The following is an 18,813-nucleotide window of genomic DNA, read 5'->3' on the forward strand; positions in this document are numbered from 1 at the left end:
ACATTCTATGTGTATCACACTGTATTCAGCATTGAATACACAGGGGTAAATCAACTGGATGTGATCACTGTCCTTGTGAAACTTGCAGTCTAGTGCTGGGAAACCAACATGAAATAATCATACAGGATTACAACTATGAAATACCTTATGAAAAACCTACGGAGTGTCATGAAAGGATAACACGCCTGAAGGTGTCAGGAAAGCAATGCTGAGATCTAACAGACAGCTGTTTGGAGAGGGAGAGGTCAGGGGAGGGTTCTCTGAAGAAATGTCCATTTACACTGAGTATTAGCAAAGGTACAAGGAAAGAAGCACATTCACACGCATCTTATGTGTTAACTGAAACAGCGTTTATGGAGGACAACCTAACTACACATATGATAATCTATAAATGTACACATTCCTTTAGATGCAGTGACTGCTCCTCTATGATTTTACCCTGTGGAGTAATGGAGGTATGTGCAAATTTGAGCAAGATTTTCATCAGTAAGGTTATTTCTAACAGCAAAAACTAGAAACAGCCTAAATCCCCAACCTGGGTTACAAATTTTTAAAAAATTATTGCATATCTATAATGCTGCATTAAAATTATATTCCATTATAATATTTAATAATGTGGGATGTTCCTAATTCATAATTATGACTAAAAAAGCAAGTCACAGACCTGGCTTGATTCTCATTTTATTTAAAAAAAAGAAAAGAGAAAAAGTCAACTTTTCTGGGTGATTAAAGTAAAGGAGAATTTTCTTCTGTGCTTTTCTGTACTTCAGATCTTTTGCAATCAATCTCTATTACTTTTGTAATTAAAAAAGTTTTTAAAAACAGACACATGGGTGATATTTAGAAACATGAGGGTGGAAGCATTTTGGAAAGAAGATGCAATGAGGCTAAAAGCAGAAAGGAACAGCAGTTACATCTTAAGACCTTTGGGCCATATGGTGCAACGTTAATACATTTCTGATAAAGATCACAAAACTGGCACAGACACACATACAGAAGTGATGCTTTCAACTGCTTAAATATTTCCTAGGTAGCTCATCTGACTAAAGACTAGGCAATATGGAATTTGACTTGCCATACTAAAAATTTCATCTGAACCCATGGAAAAATAGGTAGGGAACAGAACAGCTACTCTCAGTTGGCCAGAGAACACCACTTTCAAAGATGTGCACTAATGAACCACTGAAGGGCTCCTTTTGACAGGTTGTTGAGAATATTCTTCAAAGACAGTTGGGCCAAGTCATCAAGGGAAATTTTAAAAGCTTCTTTTCTTTCATGCAGTACCAACCACAGCATCTAATTCATGTAAAATCTACCAACTGTTTGAGTGTAAGTTAAAAGTTAATTGCAAACTAAGATGAAGCCCTGATTTTTAATTCATTTAAGATCAGAAATTCTTTTATAATTCCAGGTTTAGCTACTTTAAATCTCATGCTGAATGTTACAATAAAATTCTCTAAAAGCAGGGTAGGATGGGGTACTGATGAAGTAACATTACTTTAAGGCAGGACAAGAAATATTAAACACAAGTCTCTTTCTGTCAGTGTAAGCCACTGCTCCCTTCCCCTCCTCAGTGCCCATTGTGCATCTGCATTATACAGTAACCAGATCCCCTTAGAAGACACAGGAATGCCTACTTGTCAGGCAAAAAAAAAAGCAATTTCCCCCTCGTGCCAGCAAAGTAAAGTTGTCCTTAGGAGACAACACTCCTTTCTCAATCCTGTAGGGGGTCACAATGACCCACTACTCGCCCTGCTGGACTATGGAAACTGTCAGTATGTTACTTTGATGTATAATCCTTTGTCTCAAAAACTTATATAACTGTACCTTGACCTCTAACAGGTCAAGGTGGTTGAAGTGGAACAGTCTTAAGAGCTTTCTGAAAGACTCCCTCCCAGGTTATAATCCTCAGGTTGGCTCAAATAAAACTTTCCCATTCTTTCTTAGATTGACTATTAATTTTTTTCCTTGACAGTCCTCTTAGTTGTAGGGCTAGAGAACAAGGAATGGCCGGATCCCTGTTACTTTACCAAATGCTCTTACAGGCAATAACCTATCAATGGGAAGCAAAGCACTGTGGTCCAGGTCTGTACACTAAGGCAGAGAATTCTGAAGCACTGGGCTGGACAGAGGATCGGAGGCTTCATTTATTAAAATGATAACAGCTAAGCCACACTCGCTCACTCACATTTTCATTCCTCATCCAAACTTCTTCCAAGAAGGTCAAAATAAAGGAAATCAAATAGAATCTGGTAAAAAGATTATTTATGCCCTGCAAAAAGCAGGGTTCAAATTATTCAAACCATCTGCTTTTGTGAAATAAAACACGGCAACGGGAAAAGGTAGGATACAAATGAACAAGCCTGTCTGTTCCTCTTGCAGGTGAAAAATGAAACTCCAGTCCTCATTTTACAAAGGAGAAACTGACTTGTTTTCTTTTTGATAACATGTTTTTCTTATGACAAAATAATGTATGTTCACTGTGAAAACACATAAAATGCAGATGATCAAAAAAAGCTGTCTAAATTCACAATTCAAATTTAATATTGTTATATATTTATTATTTTTCCATGTATATGAAAAGATACACGTATTTGTAGGGTTCTGAGGGGACACGTAGCAACTGATAGATCTATAATTTTAAGAAATTGAAAGTTGTACTTTTTGTAAATAGAATTATGTGGTATCTGATAATTATGCAGAATCTGTCCCACTAGGAAATTTAAAAATATAATTTAGGGATTAAAGCCCACTCCTTAGCACAAGATTTAAATAGTTCTAGTGGCAAAAACTTCAACTGGAAGTGAAATGTGATTATTGGGTTGCATCTAGGAGGAATTCTTGGGGCTGCAAAACACGGGATGAAACTCAAAGGAAAATAAACAGAAAAAGTGTCTCACTCCTCTCCTAGCCATGCCAGGAGTGAAGGCCCTGAACTCTGTGTTTGTTATTGCCTGGTTCTGACAGTTAAAGGCCAAGTCTCCCCACTCAATTCTATAAAGTCTCCGAAAAAGAAATATGCACTATCATTCTTTAATATTTTTTCTGGAATTTTTAGTCACCATAATCCATTTAGAAAATGGAAATAAAAACTTCAAACATTGGGAAAAAAAACAAGGCAAACTTATTATTTAAAATAGTAATAGCCCCTCACGATGGGACTAGTGCACCCATATAAGAGGAGAAACCAGAGCGCCTGCTCCCCTCCTCCATGAGCACACACCACGGAAAGGCCAGCAAAGTACACCACAAGAAGGCAGCCATCTGCAAGTCAGGGAGAGGATCCTCACCAGAACTCAACTGTGCTGGAGCCCTGGTCTTGAGCTTCCAGCCTCCAGAAGGGCAAGAAAACACATTTCTGCTGTTTAGAGCTACCTCATGTACATTTTTCTGCCACAGCAGACTAAGACTGCTAGTCCTCAAAAACCTTCCATCCAGGGCGTTTGGCTCCCCCACTGAGGAGCCAAACCACCTTTCTGATGAGTTAAGAGGTTCTCCCACTCTACCTAGAAGAACACTAACTTTTCTCAGCTCTGTTTGAGCTCTGGATATTGTTTGGCCTGTTGCTTCTTACTGTTTGTTTCCCCATCCTCAAAGAACCCCCCCCTTCCCCTGCGTTATTCATAGATCAGTACTCATCCAGAAATCTGAGGGGTCCCTCTGCTCTGAGAAACTTCTGAAGAGGAAAGGGAGGACCCAGGATACACAGTTTTTGCTGGGAAAAAAAAAACAAACCAAACCCATGTGGTCAAACATAAAAGATCACTGCTAATCACAAAGAATAGCCATCTCAAGTTTAATGATTTTAGTGCTTTTCTATGTATGGGAAGAGGCAAGAGTCTGGGCTTATTGAAATTATTCCTTAGATATACATCTTAACTGTCTCGGGCCAGGGTCCAGTTTTTCTCCATCCTGAATTCCCCTCAGGGTGCACCACTGGGGAGGGATGGTCCTTGATGACAGGCAACATTCACTGTTTACTGGAATGGCAGGCAACATTCTGTGTTACTTGGGGCAGGCAACATATTTTGTCCGCAACTGTTCTAATTTTGGTACTTTTAAATTCACCATAGTATATGTTAAGGCAAGTCCCCCTTAATTGGTCTCTTTTCAAACTTGTTTCTATTCTGTTTTTTCCTGGAAGTTTATAATTACTCTTGCAAGTTCTAAAATTTCAATGAGATTTCTCTCAGAATTAAGTTTTTAAAAATGTGAAATTTCACACATTAACTGTATTCATTCAATAATATGTTGCAGTATTTATTCAGTATTGTCTTCTGCTCTTCAATGCAGATATATAGTTTTCTTAGAGTTAAGCACAGTTCTTGTGTTTTCTTTAGGTATTGTATAGTGTGACACTTTTATTGTCATTGAGAATGAGATTCTAACTGCTTATGGCACATGAGGAAAGAAATTGATTTTTTAAAATATTATTTGTAACTGGCCACTTTACTGAACTTGTTTTAATAACATTCTCATAGGTTTTCCAAATAGATCATGATGTTTATAAGGCAGAGATAGACATAAATGACAGGGAATAACGGTTTAAAATAGGTTTCTCTTTGTTTTATGGCTAAAAAGAAAACTTAGTTTTAATTTACTGGATTATAATTTGGGGGTGTGTAACTTTGTGTTTCTGTGCCAGTTCTACACTGTGTCAACTGAAAAAAAAAAAAAAGCACAACCTAAAGGTTGTGAGTTATATTTTATTCAGGGTGCTTACTGAGGACTATAGCCTGGGAGACAGCCTCTCAGATAGCTCTGAGATAGCTCAACAGTGAAAAATTCATAATGTCTAGCACCTAATCAAAGTTACCTAGCCAGGCAAAGAGATTTGGAGAATATGACCACATCAAGGAGGAAAATAAAAAATTTAAAACCCGTAAACAATCGAGATGATAAAATTAGCAGATAAGACCATTAAAAGTTATTATAAATCTTATAAATATGCTTACATATATATGGAAAGTATGGACATAATAAAGAGATAGATGAAGGATATAAAAAAGATCAAAGTGAAATAAGTAAAAATTAAAAATATGTCTAAAATGAAAAATAATCTGGATGGGATTAAATGCTCCAGAAGAAAAGATAAGTGAACTTGAAGACAGCAAGAAAAAGCACCCAAAATGAAGCATACAACTGGGAGGAAAGGGAAGAGACTTGCAAAAAAGAAAAAGAACAGAGACCCAACAGCCTGCAAGAAAATAACAAGCAGTCTAGTGTAGGTATAACCATAATCCCAGATGAAGAAGAAAGGGGGAAAAAATTAAAGACAAAAATTCTCCAAATTTTCTAGAAGGGTAGATTTTAAGTGTTCTTATCACAAAAATTAAAAAATAACGAGCAAAGCTGATGAATATATTGTATTAGCTGTGGTGATGGCTTCACAGGTACATAATTATCTCCAAATTCATCAAGTTGTACATATTAAATACATACAGCTTTCTGTATGTCAATCATACCTTAATGAAGTTTAATTAAAAATAAATTTCCAGGTTTCATTAACATTGTAAGCCCATATACAAAAAGCTCAACAAATCTCAATCAGAACAAATAAAACTGTAACAAGGGACACTAGAATCAAACTGCAGAAAACCAATGATAAAGAGAAAACCTTGAAATCATCAAAGGAAAAAAAATTATGTACAGAAGAACAAAGAGAAGAAGGACATAGACTTATTGCCTGAAACTATGCACACCAGATAGCACTGGAATTGTCTTCAAACTTCTAAAAAGGGAAGAAGAACCATCACCCTAGAATGCTATACCCAGAAGAAAATGTCACTCAAAAATGAAGGCAAAGACTTTTTCAGAGAAGCAAAAGCTAGAATATTCACTGCCAACAGATTTATGTCACAGAATATGTTAAAATTTTCCAGGCAGAATGAAAATTATACTGAAGAGAAATCTGGGTGCAAAGAATTGGAGAGCACCAGAAATAAATGTGGGAAAATATAGAAGTTTTCTTTCCATTTTTAATCTTTAAAAGAAAGTTGACTTATTTTTAAAATAAATAGATAATAATTTGTTTAAATATTTTAATATTAAATAAATACTGCTTATTCAAAATAAATATTTTAAAGCAAAAATAAAAATGTTTTAAAGAGCATATGATCTATGTAGAATTAAAATGTGTCACAATGATAGCACAAAAGATGGGAGGAGAGAAATGTAAACCTAATGTTCTAAGGTTCTTACAATCAACGTGAAATGGTATGATATTACATGAGAATCAACTGTGATAAAAACATATTGAAAGGCCAAAGGCTTCCACTAAAAGCATTTTTAAAGAGTTATAACTAATAAACAAATAATAGAAATAAAACAGAATTATAAAAAATACTTAATCAGGAACAAGGCAAGGATGTCCCCTTACCACTGCTTTTCAACACTGTACTAGGAGTCCTAGCTAACTCCATAAGGATAGAAAAGGAAACAGTAAGTACAGCTGACCCTTGAACACTTGAACTGTACAGGTCCATATACACACAGGTTTGTCTCAACAAATATATTAAAAAGTGTTTGGAGATTTGTGACAATTTAAATAAACTTGTAGCCTAGAACTGTGAGCTGGGTAGTCTACACAGCCTGGAACTGTGCAGCCTGGAAAATTTAAGAAAAAGACATGTCATGAATGCATAAAATACATGTAGATACTGGTCTATCCTTACATGGGCATAAGATGAGTGATATTTAATACACAATTTATAATATGTACATTTTCTTACTGTTTTTTAACTTTGCTTTCAAAGAATTACATTACTGTACAGTATGCCTCTCCTTGTAATTGGAGAAACTGCGTATCAGTCTATCATCCCTGGTAAGTGTTTTTTTTTAAATGTAATAATGTTTCCAATACTGTATTATAAATATGACTCTAATATACTGTATGCCACAAAAATTTTGACATGTCTTTCATTAGTGTATAGCTAGGCTACCTTGAAGCAATCATACTGATTACCTAGCCTACCACAAAACAATCATACTGCTCCTACAATATCAATGTATGAATCATTGCACCTGTAAATAATCTTAATTTCTTTTCACATTATCTTTTCATTTTTGATGTCTACTGTTACTAATACTATAACATACACAGTGTTTTGAAAAGACAATATTGATATAAGTACTGATAGATGATTCATCTTGTAAACAGACAACATAAACTCACAATATCAATAAATACAGTACAGTACTGTAAATGTATTTTCCATATGATTCTCTTAGCTTACTTTACCATCAGAATACAGTATATTATACGTATAATATACAAAACATGTTAATTGATTATTTATGTTATCAATAAGTTTTCTGGTCAACAGTAAGCTATTAGTTGTTTGGGGGGAGTTAAAAGTTATACATGGATTTTTGGCTGTGCAGGGGGTGGGTGCCCTAATCCCCTCAGGATTTAAGAATCAACTGTATGACAATTCAGAAGGAAGGAATACAACTATCTTTATTTGCAGATGACATTTATCTATGTAGAAGTCAACCAAAGAATCAACAAAAAAACTGGAATTGGTATGCAATTACAGCAAGGTTGCAGAATACAAGGTTAATAATAAAAAAGTCAATCAGTTTGCTATATATCAACAAGGAACCAGTGTAATTTTGAAGTAAAAACACATAACCATTTATATTAGTGCCCCCAAAATGATTTAGGTATAAATCTAACAGATTTGTTAAAAAAAATCTGTATGAAGAACAATACAAAACTGATGAAAGACATCAAAGAACTACTAAATAAATGGAGAGACACTGCACGTTCGTGGATAGGAAGATTCAATATTTTGTCAAGATGTCAGTTCTTCCCAACTTGATCTATATAGATTCAATGCAATCTCAATCAAAATCCCAGTGTTTTTTGGGAGATATCAACAAACTGACTCTAAAATTCATATGGAGAGACAAAAGACTCAGAATAGCTAACTCAATATTGAAGGAGAAGGAAAATTTGGAGGACTCATACCACCCAACTTCAAGATGTACTACAAAGCTACAGTAATCAGGACAGTGTGGTATTGGCAAAAGAAGAAACAGACCAGTGGAACAGAGCAAAGGCCCTGGAAAAGATCCATGAAAATTGAGCCAACTGACCTCTGACAAAAGAGAAAAGGCAACACAATGGAGCAAAGATAATCTTCAACAGTGGTGCTGGAACAACTGGACATCCACATGCAAAAAACTGAATCCAGACACAGACCTTACACCCTGTACAAAAATGAACTCAATATGGATTACAGACTTAATATAAGATAAAGACTAATAAAACTCCCAGATGATAACATAGGAGAATCCCTAGATGACCTTGGGTATGGCCATGACTTTTTTAGATACAACACCAAAGACACAATCCATAAGAGAAATAATTTATTTAACTGGACTCAATTAAAACTGAAAACTTCTGCTCTGTGAAAGATGATGTCAAGAAAATGAAAAGTAAGCCACAAAATGCAAAAAAAAAAAAAAGCAAAAGACATATCTGATAAAGAATTATCATATAAAATATACAAAGAACCCTTAAAACTCAACAGTAAGAAAACAGATAACCCAATTAAAAAATGGGCAAAAGACCTGAATAGACATCTCACTAAAGAAGATATGCAGACAGCAAGTAAACATATCAAAAGATGTTCAATACTATTTATCATTAGGGAATTGTAAATTAAAACAATGAGATACCACTATATACCTAATAAAAGGACCAAAACCTAAAACACTGACAACACCAAATGCTGGTGAGGATGTGGAGCAACAGGAACTCTCATTCACTGCTGGTGGGAATGCAAAACGTACGTACAGCCAGTCTGTAAGAGAGTCTGGCAGTTTCTTGCAAAACTAAACTCTTATCATATGTAAATGTGGGAAAGGGTGTGAAGAAAAGGGAACCCTCCTACACTGCTGGTGGGAATGCAGTTTGGTGCAGCCATTATGGAAAACAGTATGGAGATTCCTCAAAAGACTGAAAATAGACTTACCGTATGATCTAGCAATACCACTCCTGGGCTTATATCCAGAGGAAACTTTAATTCGAAAAAGATATATGCACCCCAATGTTCACAGCAGCACTATTTACAATAGCCAAGGCATGGAAACAGCCTAAATGTCCATTGACAGATGACTAGATAAAGCAGCTGTGGTACATTTATACAATGGAATACTACTCAGCCATAAAAAATAATAAAATAATGCCATTTGCAGCCACATGGATGGACCTGGAGACTGTCATGCTAAGTGAAGTAAGCCAGAAAGAGAAAGAAAAATACCTTATGATATCATTTATATGCAGAACCTAAAAAAAAGTCAAATAAACTTATTTATAAGACAGAAATAGACTCACAGACATAGAAAACACACTTATGGTTACCAGCGGGGGAAGGGGGTAGGAAGGAATAAACTGGAAGTCCAAGATAAAAAAAAATTAAAAATGTATACATAAATAAATAGTGCTGGAATAACTGGCTATCCATATGCAGAAAACTTTGACCCATACCTTGAATATTTTTCAAAAATTAACTTGAAATGGATAATAGACCTAAAAATTAAAATCATAAAACTTCTAGAGGAAAACATTTCTGTGACTTGGGATTAAGCAAAAATCTATTAGGGAGGCAAGAACCAAAAATATAGATAAATTAGATTGCATCAAAATTAAAGACTTCCCCACAAAAGACAGGATTCAGGAAATGAAGAGGCAAGTATAAATAAGAAATAAGAAAATATTTGCATAACACGTCTTCAATAAAGAACTTGTATCCCAAACATATAAATAATTCTTCCAACTCAATACAAGGACAACTCAACTTTTAAGAATGAGTAAAGATATGAACAGACATTTCAAAGAAGATATACAAATGGCAAATATACTTATGAAAGGATACTCAATGTTATTCACCATCAGAGAAACTTCAGTTAAAATCATGAGATACTACTAAACACCCCACTCAAATGGCTAATACTTTTTAAATTGACAATACCAAAAGTTAACAAAGATGCAACTGGAACTCATATTCGTGGCTCATGAGAAAGTAAAATTGTACAGCCAGTTTGGAAATAGTGGAAAAAGTTAAATGCACATTTACTGTATGACCCAGCAATCCTAATCCTGGGTATTGACCCAAAAGAAATGAGGTCTATGTCCATACAAAGTGTAAGCAATTGTTCACAGCGGCTTTATTCATAACACCCTAAATGGGAAACAACCCAAATATTAGCTAATGGTGAATGGATAACAAATTGAGGTATATTAATACAATGGAATGACACCCAACAACAAAAAGGGACAGACTACTGATACATACTGCATGAATCTCAGAAGCATCCTGTTAAGGTAAAGAAGCTAGACACAAAAGGCTAGATATTATTTAATTCCATAAACTTGGAAAGTCAAAATTATAGTTATGAAAAGCTGCGGTCGTCTGTAGCTGTAGCTGGGGAAAGAGATCAAACTACAAAGTGGCATGAAGGAATTCTGCAGGATGACGGAAATGTTGTTTCTTGATTTTGATGGTGACTACACAACTAGATACATATACTAAAACTCAAACTGTACATTTTCAGTGGGCAAATTTTATTATATGTAAATTATGTTACTAAAGCCAATTTTTAAAAGTTACAGAAATAAAGCACTTTTGTGTTTTAAATTTAATTTCCATGTGCTTATTTTGAGCTCTATTTACATTATCTTGCCTACTTAACCAGGATTTTGTTGGCTGTAGTCTAGTAGTTTTTTAACTCAAAATCTGTCAGCATTATAGTCACAGAAAAATACCAGGATTACAGTGCTCAGGGCCAGCCATTCTGGTGAAGATATTCATCAGGTAAGTTGCAAATATGCTTCTATGACTTTGGTGAGAAGCTGGAACTAGAGATACAGGTTTGGGAGTCATCTGCAGAAAGTAGCAGAAACCACGGAGTTGGTAAAATTGTACTCTTCTCACTGCCACCTCTCACTTGTTACTAATCCACAGAACCACAGAAAGTGCTTAAGTTAAATCTGAAATAAACGAATTCATTCATTGACTTGAATTTGAAAAGTCAGCTTTTCCATGAGATCTAAGTAATAACCACTTAATTTAACATATTTTTGGTGTATTTCTATCTCCAAATTCATATATCTCACCTGGTTTAATTTTTCAGAGTGATTCAGCCTTGAAGTCTCCGCTACATTTGACTTAGACATCTTTTCCACATTGAATATTTGCTTTGGTAGTTTCATGTTTGAAGTGGATTGTGAAAAGCGTGCCTTTGCTACTGGGAAGCCTGTGGGATATGACCCCTGTTTCATTCTAAAAGGCTGGATAAAATTTTTACCTTTTGTGAACAAAAGGAGAGAAAAATTGTCAATAACAATTTCTAGTTTATTTCTGGCGGTTGTACATATGGTCAAGGGGGTAGAGAGACACTATACAAAGGATCGTATCAGTCTTCTGAGCCTTTTAGAGAAACACTGATTGGGGTAGGAAAAGCACTGGATAAATGGAAGAGCAACATCCAACCTTAACTGTACCCTTTTCTAGCCATGAAATTTTCAAAAAGTCACTTAACTTTCTTGAGCTTTGGCTTCTTTATTTGTACAACAGAGTTACTCACCCAACCAGTCTATGGAATGAGAATCCAAGGTAAAATGCTATGCAAATAAGGTGGTTATCACTATGCTACATAAATTACGACAGTGCTTGCTAGGGTCAAAGATCAGTGATAGCAAAGACCAGGTGGTAAATGCTACCAACTAGTATTATTTTTGAAATTTTTCATTTTCCATGACATATCTTCTCTATATAAACACATATAACTAATGCTCATTTACAGCCCTCTAGAGAGAGCAGGTCCTGTGTTTTCATAATAATAGCCACCACTTTATTATGAGCTTACTAAATGCGAGGCACTTTACTGATCTCATCTCACTTAATTCTCAGCATGATCCCAAGAAGCAAGTATTATTATTCCTAGACATTTTAAGTAACTTGCCTGAGATCATTCAGCTACCAAGTGGTAGAGCCAGGATTCAAATTCAACAAACGCTTGGAGATTGGCCATTATATACCTCTATGTGTACCACGCCTGTTCCAAAATTTGCTGATCCGTAATACAGTTACCAGTGCTCACATGCTTACCTGCCGGCCATCCTCTCTGCCTTTCCTCTGATATGCTCTTCTTCAGGGTCAGCAAAGAACCTGCCCTGGTCTGTTCTACAGAAATAACATCCGATGCGGCATTCAGCACCTCAAACATAGAGAGGAATCCATACTGCACGTACTGGAATGATCGTCCAAATCGCCTGACAAATGCCTTTTCAAAATCAGAAAGGAGAACAGGAGATAATGCCAAGAGGTCTTTCAACTCACTCTTCACGACAGCTGGAAGAATAGGGGGTACCCTTCCTCGATAAGGTACTCGCCGTCGAGAGCTGGGCCCACAGCAAACACTGGCCCTTCCCTTATGCATGGAGTTTCGAAACTTATGGCTGCTCCTCTGTTTTGCAACTAAACTTGCTATTCCTTTGGTGGATTCATCTGGAATGGCTACGAAGATGTGAAAAAAGAAATCATATTTAGGTGAAAACTTACTTCCCTCTTTATTCTTTGCATTTGTAGTTACAAAATTTTTAACTCTCCAAGGAGCTGTGTATCTAGGTAGCATGATAAACGTGAATCCTTGGTTCCTCCATTTCTTGCATTATTTAGACAACAGCTTGTTAGCTTCTCTACCAGAGAATGAAGAGAGAAAGGTAACACCTAATTTATTATCATTGCTGCTAACTAAGATCTCAAACACTGTAGATAAACATTAAACTTTCCTACAATTATTTTTCTGTGCTTCATGAAATTTAAAAAATGAGTTTATAATTTAAAGGTCCATTGTTAAGTTTCTCCTGACTTAAGGTGCAATCATCTTAAATCATATGCAAAATGTAGTTTTTGTGAATGCACAGTGTTCTAGAGAAAGGTATCCTCATTTTGTTAAAGCTCTAACTCTGCCCACAACCTCAAAGGTGCCTATGTCTCCCCTTCTCCCTCAAAAAATTAAGATCCCCTGCCTAGGATGCAGGATAATTGCAGAACTACAACAATTTTTTACTAAGTGATTATTATTACAAAGTTCATAGACCTTCAAATCTTAAACCTACCTTTCAGTATTACAGTACCATCTCCACGGGGGCAGACATAGACAACATCAGGCATGTCCAGCACCAGCTCCATGGTGGACCGATACCCAAGGATTCGGAGTGGTAAGTTGTTGCCAACCATCAAAAGGTACTCCTTTTCCAACTGCTGTGGGGTCAAACCATCTTTGGTGGAAATGAGAAGTGACCTTATTTCCTTCCTCAGGCATTCCTGTATACGCTCTTGTTCAGACATTGCGCCCTACAGGATTTAAGATAGAAATATTGTTCATGAGGAAAAGCAGGCAAAGATGAAGAAAATAGTCTATAACGGCCAATAGTGGAATATAAACTGAGATGGGAATTTTAAAGGTAATGAGACAGAAGCAACACTGTGAGAGTTCTCTGAAATTTCATTTGGTAAAGGACCCCCAAATTCAAATTCTAAATCCCAACCTGTGTTGACTAACCTACGTGTGTCTCAACAAATACCTGCCACTTAGTATGTTTATAAGTCCAAGTTCCTGGCTTGCTTTTCATTAAGTATTAACTCGGGTTGTTCGGGGGTCTTACTCTACACCGCAAACCTAGTACCAGAGTCTTTCGTCGACTCTTTAGGAACCAGGACTGGGAAGAAGGCAAACGCAATACCTCCTTCCCCAAAGCAAGGACAGGGCTCCGGGTAAAGACGCTCGCACCAGAGTCACTTCCTCCAACCCAGACCCACCGGGAGGCTTTCCGAGTCAACGGCCTCATCGTTGCCCGCCCCCTCCCCATTGCGCCAGGGCGAGGGCCCCCTGCCCCACCCCCACCGTCTCTCACGGCCCCGGAGGAGTGGGGGGCACCCTTCCGCCTGCCCTAGGGTCTGCCCACGACCCCGGGAGAAAGGGGCAGGCGGGAGGGAGGCAGGCGGAGCGGCCGTCTGCGGTCCGGCCCCGCCCGGCCGCCACTCACCCTGACACCGGCGCCGGCGCTGCCGTTGCGGCCTGACGAAGTCAAAGGCGCTCCCGTAACTAGCGGCCGAGGCCGAGCGCCGCGCGGCGGCCCGCGCGCCTGCGCACCGGCGCCCGAGGGGGCGCGCTGGGGGCGCCGCGTTCCAGCCCCGAGGGCGCGCGGCCAGTGGGACCGTTGGACAGACCTGGCCGCGCCGGGTCCAGCCTGGCTTCCGCCCTAGTCGCCGGGCCGCTTGGCGGGCTCCCAGGCAGCCTCGGCAGCTTTCTGGCATGGCCGGCACCTACCTCCTTCGACGTGGATGGAAGACATGAGATGAGGCCACGGCAGGAGAACCTCTCCAACCACCTCCTCGGCAGGGCCAGGGGGCCGTCCCACCCTACCGACCGGCAGGCAGTTGGAGGAGAGGGAGCCTGCGAGCTTCTTAACCTGCCTGTGCCTCTGAATCACCTGTGGACCTTATTTAAAGGGGAACAAAATGCCCACGTCTGATCAGCAGAAATTCTGATTCAGCAGGTCTACGTCTATTCGGGGGAAATTTCAGGCAATTCCAGTGCTTGCCTGGAGAATCAGTGCTAAGTTAGATAGATGCAACTTAGGCTCCCAGAAGAGAGAAGGGTGGGGCGAGGAGGGCTTTCTGAATGAGTGGAGAACATTCCAGGTGCCACTGGAGATAAAAGAGCTAGGAAACTAAAGAAGAGGGTGTATTTGTAGTTTAAGAGGTAAATAGAGAGGCATAGTATAAAGGCTTTTACCTTAAAATGTACACTCCAATTAAAGGAACAAGACAAACGAAAAGATAACCAAGGCATTAGAATCAAGAAGGAAACCAGAGCACACACATCTACCTTATCTTCCATATAAAATCCTATGACATAATACCAAAAACAAACAAAAAAACAACTCTAGGCAACAAAAATGTTCCATTGATGAACTAAGAATACTGAGGAATCTCTGAATGACAGAAAATTGAGATGAGCTGGTTTCTAGGAGAATGGGCAGGGCTAAATAGCAAATTAGAAAACAAGGAAAATGAAGAGACATGAAGAATGGATCCAGACACTCCAGCATCTGAATGACCTATGTTACAGAAACAACAGAACGGTGTTGAGGATTGGAGGTTAAAAAAGGAAAAAAATGACCCAAATTTGAAGAAAAACACACATCTTCAGATTAGATGGACTCACTGAATCCTTAGGATAACTAATGAAAAAAAGATCCCATCCTAGACAGAAACTAGGAGAAAGAGAATCAAGAGATTTTTTATAGAAATAGGTTACCTAGAAAACAGTGGAAATTAGATTGTCATTGGATTTCTCAATGGAGCAATATCTTCAAAGCTGAAACTGGAATCCTTTACCCAGCCAAATCAGCACTCAAATGGAAGAAAGACATTTCAGACATGCAAGGATTCTGAAAGTTTACAATCTCACTAAATAACTTGAGAACGACTCCAGTAAAATGAACAATGAATTGAAAAAACGTATTACCCCAGATTCTCATCCTCGTTTATCTGAGATAACACATAGTGAGTACTTATGACATGCTCTTTTACATGGATTATCTCATTTTCTTCCCAGTTACTCTGAGAAAGGTACAATTATGATCCCCAAGTGAAAAAACTAATAGAAATGAACAAGGATATAACAGAGTTATAGGCAACAAAAACATAAAACTTTTGACTGAATCTAGAAAGTTATTGGTGCATAGTGTGAAAAGAGAGATTTTCACAAAGACACTCGAGCTAAATCCCAGATCAACAACTGCAAACTGTCAGGGGCTGAGTTGCTTCAATCAGGAGACCCCATTTGGAAGGGTAGCCACAGTTGGGATCATCACTTGTTTGGGTTTGAAATGTACTGTCACCCTCTGACACCTGTCAGACGTACGTGATGGCTAAACTGTGAAGTGAGTGGGAATGAGGTGGAACCATCACACCAGCCCCTTTCACACCTTTGATGGTGACACCTCTAATTCTCCAGGAATGTGGTAATGCTTTTGATGTACTTCAATTGGCATTTTCTACCAGAATAAACCTTGCTCAATGAATGCGCCCATGTACGAATCCTATCAGTTGCTAAGATTACCTATTCCAGCTATTTACTTGGCAACTAGGGTACTAACCATAGGATGAATTCACAGGCCTACTAGCCCTGCCCAAAGGTGAACTTGGACAAGAACTCAATTCATTTATCTCCTAACCCCTATAATCTCAGAATGTTGATTGCAAGCAGTGACAGTTTGGGTCCCAGAAGTTAATGTTTGTTTGAAAGTAGTGATAATCACTGAAAAGTTTGAGTTCCTCTTTTTTCCCAGAAGTTATCCATAAGGGAAAGCAAGGCCTTTGTGGAAAGGCTGGGATGAAGGTTTGCAGTACTTAGGTACAACATTCCAATAGCATTCATCTTTAAGAACATTTAGGCTACACTGAAGAGGCTCTGGGTCTGGGATCTGATATAGTTCTGGGAATAGACACAAGTCATGTCTCTCACTCATGAGAGGGCTCTATTCCCCAAATCTAGAATTGTGTTTTGTTTGCTTTTGTAGTTACACAAATCAAAAAGACTTAGTGGGTTGTATGTTGAGTTCATTCCCTGGAATCCTGCAATTAATAAAAAATACCACAACCAGAGAGCTCTGTGAGTCAGACCAACGTGTTTTCCATCCTGCAGCCTATTATGATGACCAGAGTCCACTTTTCTCCTCTTAATAACTGCCTGCACCTGGTCTCCTCCCACCCTGCTTGCATCTGGGAGTGTATTTCCATTGCAGCTGCTCCTACCAGCATTCCTGCCTTAGAAAACAGCCAGTAATGAGTTTCTCCGCGTGTGCGTGCGTGCGTGCGTGTGTGTGTGTGTGTGTGTGTGTGTGTGTGTGTGTCTTAAGCTTCTGACACTTTAATATATGCCTCATGACAAGTATGAGAGAATCTTTTGAAAACGCAGTGAGGGAGTAGGTGTTAGAAGTTCATGACAGAACAAAGACAGCACTCCTACCTCCCCAAGTTGTTTTTTTTTAACATCATGCCCAATTTGGGGCCATCTGATGTTTCTGACAGCAATTACTGCACGCCTTTGCCGTCCCTGTTAAACTCTTGACACACTCCTGCCTCACCACTAGAAGATGACTTTGCTCGGACTCCCAGAGAAAATGGAGGCTCTCATATATGAAATCCCTCAACTTCAGCCCCAGCCTCTAAATCAGCCCCACCCCCATATCTTTCTTCCTGGTCTCAGAGGCTGAGTGGCCATCCCTCCTCCTCTTGGGTCTATCCCCGCAACTCCTCTAGGACCATGATCTTTGGTTATTATTATAGTCATATATTCAGTATCTCTTTACAGACTCCTTTCCTTTAACATAAAAAGGATTAGAGCATAATTTTATCTTACACACACAACAGAGACACACACGGAGAGAGAGAGAAACTCTTTCGACCTACACCCTCTAGCCATTCTTTCATGGCCAAATCCTTGAATAAAACAGTCCACACTCATTTTTTCCCACTTTTTCATCCACCATTTACTACTCAGTCCAAAGCCATCAGCCTACTACTATGGACATCTTAAGTTAATTTTACCAAAATCATCAGTGACGAATCTTCTAATTGACAAATCTTAAGGATTTTTCAATCTTTTCATCTCAGATGACCTCTGCTGTTTACCCTTGGTGTCCCCTCCCTTTCTGAAAATCTCTCCTCTGTGGGTGTCTATGCTGCTGCTGCTGCTGCACCGGGCTTGGCGCCTGGCCTTCTGCTCTTATTTCTTATTTCTGTCATTCCATTGTTCGTGCCTGCTAGGGTCTCCCCTTGGCCCTTCTTTTTACTCTTCCCCCTCTTCCTGAGTGACGATTTTCACTCTCATGGCTTCAGTTTTGGCTGATACCTTCCTAAATGCATGTTCATTCAAGGAACAAATATCTTTGAGCTCCTACTATGTGCCAGACCACTGTTCTAAAAGATGGAACTACAGCAACAATAAAACAAAGTTCCTGTTCTCCTGGATCTTACCAAAGACCGACAAAAAGCATATATATATAAATACCAGGATAAGGGGGAGTGAGAAGGGGTTGCTTTAAAAGGAGTATTTAGAAAACACTTTGTTTAACCTCTATGAGAGTGATTCTCAACTTCTGGTTCCTGAGCAGCAGAATAACCCAGAAATTTGTTAGAAATACCGTTTCTCAGACCCCACCCCAGACCTGCTCAACCAGAACCTGGGACGGGGGCGGGGGGAGTCCAGCAATGGTTTAATAAGCCCTCCAGGTGATTCTGATGCCCGCTAAAGTGAGAACCACAGCTCCTCCCGCCTCATGTGCCATGAATAGATTACAGGTGTGCAGTCTGATACCGATTTTCTCTGCCCATAAGGGTAGTTTGTGGGTTGGAGTAAAAGGAGGCGCTGGGGACCCTCCAGTCAAAAGTAACCTCCGCCCAGTCTTTCCACAAGGCAACCAAGCGGGGTCAGCTGGCATGCCCACAGGCCTCCAGGTAGCACGGTAAGAGCCTTTCAACACTCACTGAGTCTGCTGCAAGAAGCTGCGCGCTGCCAAGGACCTACTTCTCCCGCCAGCGCCGCCCCTACGCATCCGAGGATGAAGTACCGTCCGGCAGCGCAGAGTCTGCGCAGCGTAAAGCGAGGGGCGGGAGCGCAGGGGCGAGGGCTGGGGAGCGCGCGGGGCCAGGGGGCGAGGCGGGGGGAGCGGGGTGGGGGGTGGGGGGAGCGCGGGGGGCGGGGAGCGCGCGGGAGGGAGCGGGG

The 18,813-nt window shown here is 39.2% G+C and overlaps 1 protein-coding gene across 7 annotated transcripts in view; it reads right to left on the reverse strand.

Annotated features, from left to right (window-relative positions):
- Nucleotides 1–14,145, reverse strand: part of TDRD5 (tudor domain containing 5) — an 84,115-nt gene extending 69,970 nt beyond the window's left edge. For all 7 annotated transcript variants that reach the window (XM_072946027.1, XM_072946026.1, XM_072946025.1 and 4 more), the window contains exons 1-4: nt 14,063–14,145; nt 13,133–13,370; nt 12,120–12,527; nt 11,126–11,316 (exon numbers count right to left, since the gene is read on the reverse strand). In XM_072946027.1, coding sequence (XP_072802128.1) covers nt 11,126–11,316; nt 12,120–12,527; nt 13,133–13,364 — 831 coding nt within the window. In that variant the 5' untranslated portion in view covers nt 13,365–13,370; nt 14,063–14,145. The remainder of the gene's footprint in view (nt 1–11,125; nt 11,317–12,119; nt 12,528–13,132; nt 13,371–14,062) is intronic.
- Nucleotides 14,146–18,813: the final 4,668 nt, after the last annotated feature.

The sequence above is a fragment of the Vicugna pacos genome, chromosome 21 (genome assembly GCF_048564905.1).
Source record: "Vicugna pacos chromosome 21, VicPac4, whole genome shotgun sequence".
In the NCBI taxonomy this organism is placed as follows: Eukaryota; Metazoa; Chordata; class Mammalia; order Artiodactyla; family Camelidae; genus Vicugna; species Vicugna pacos.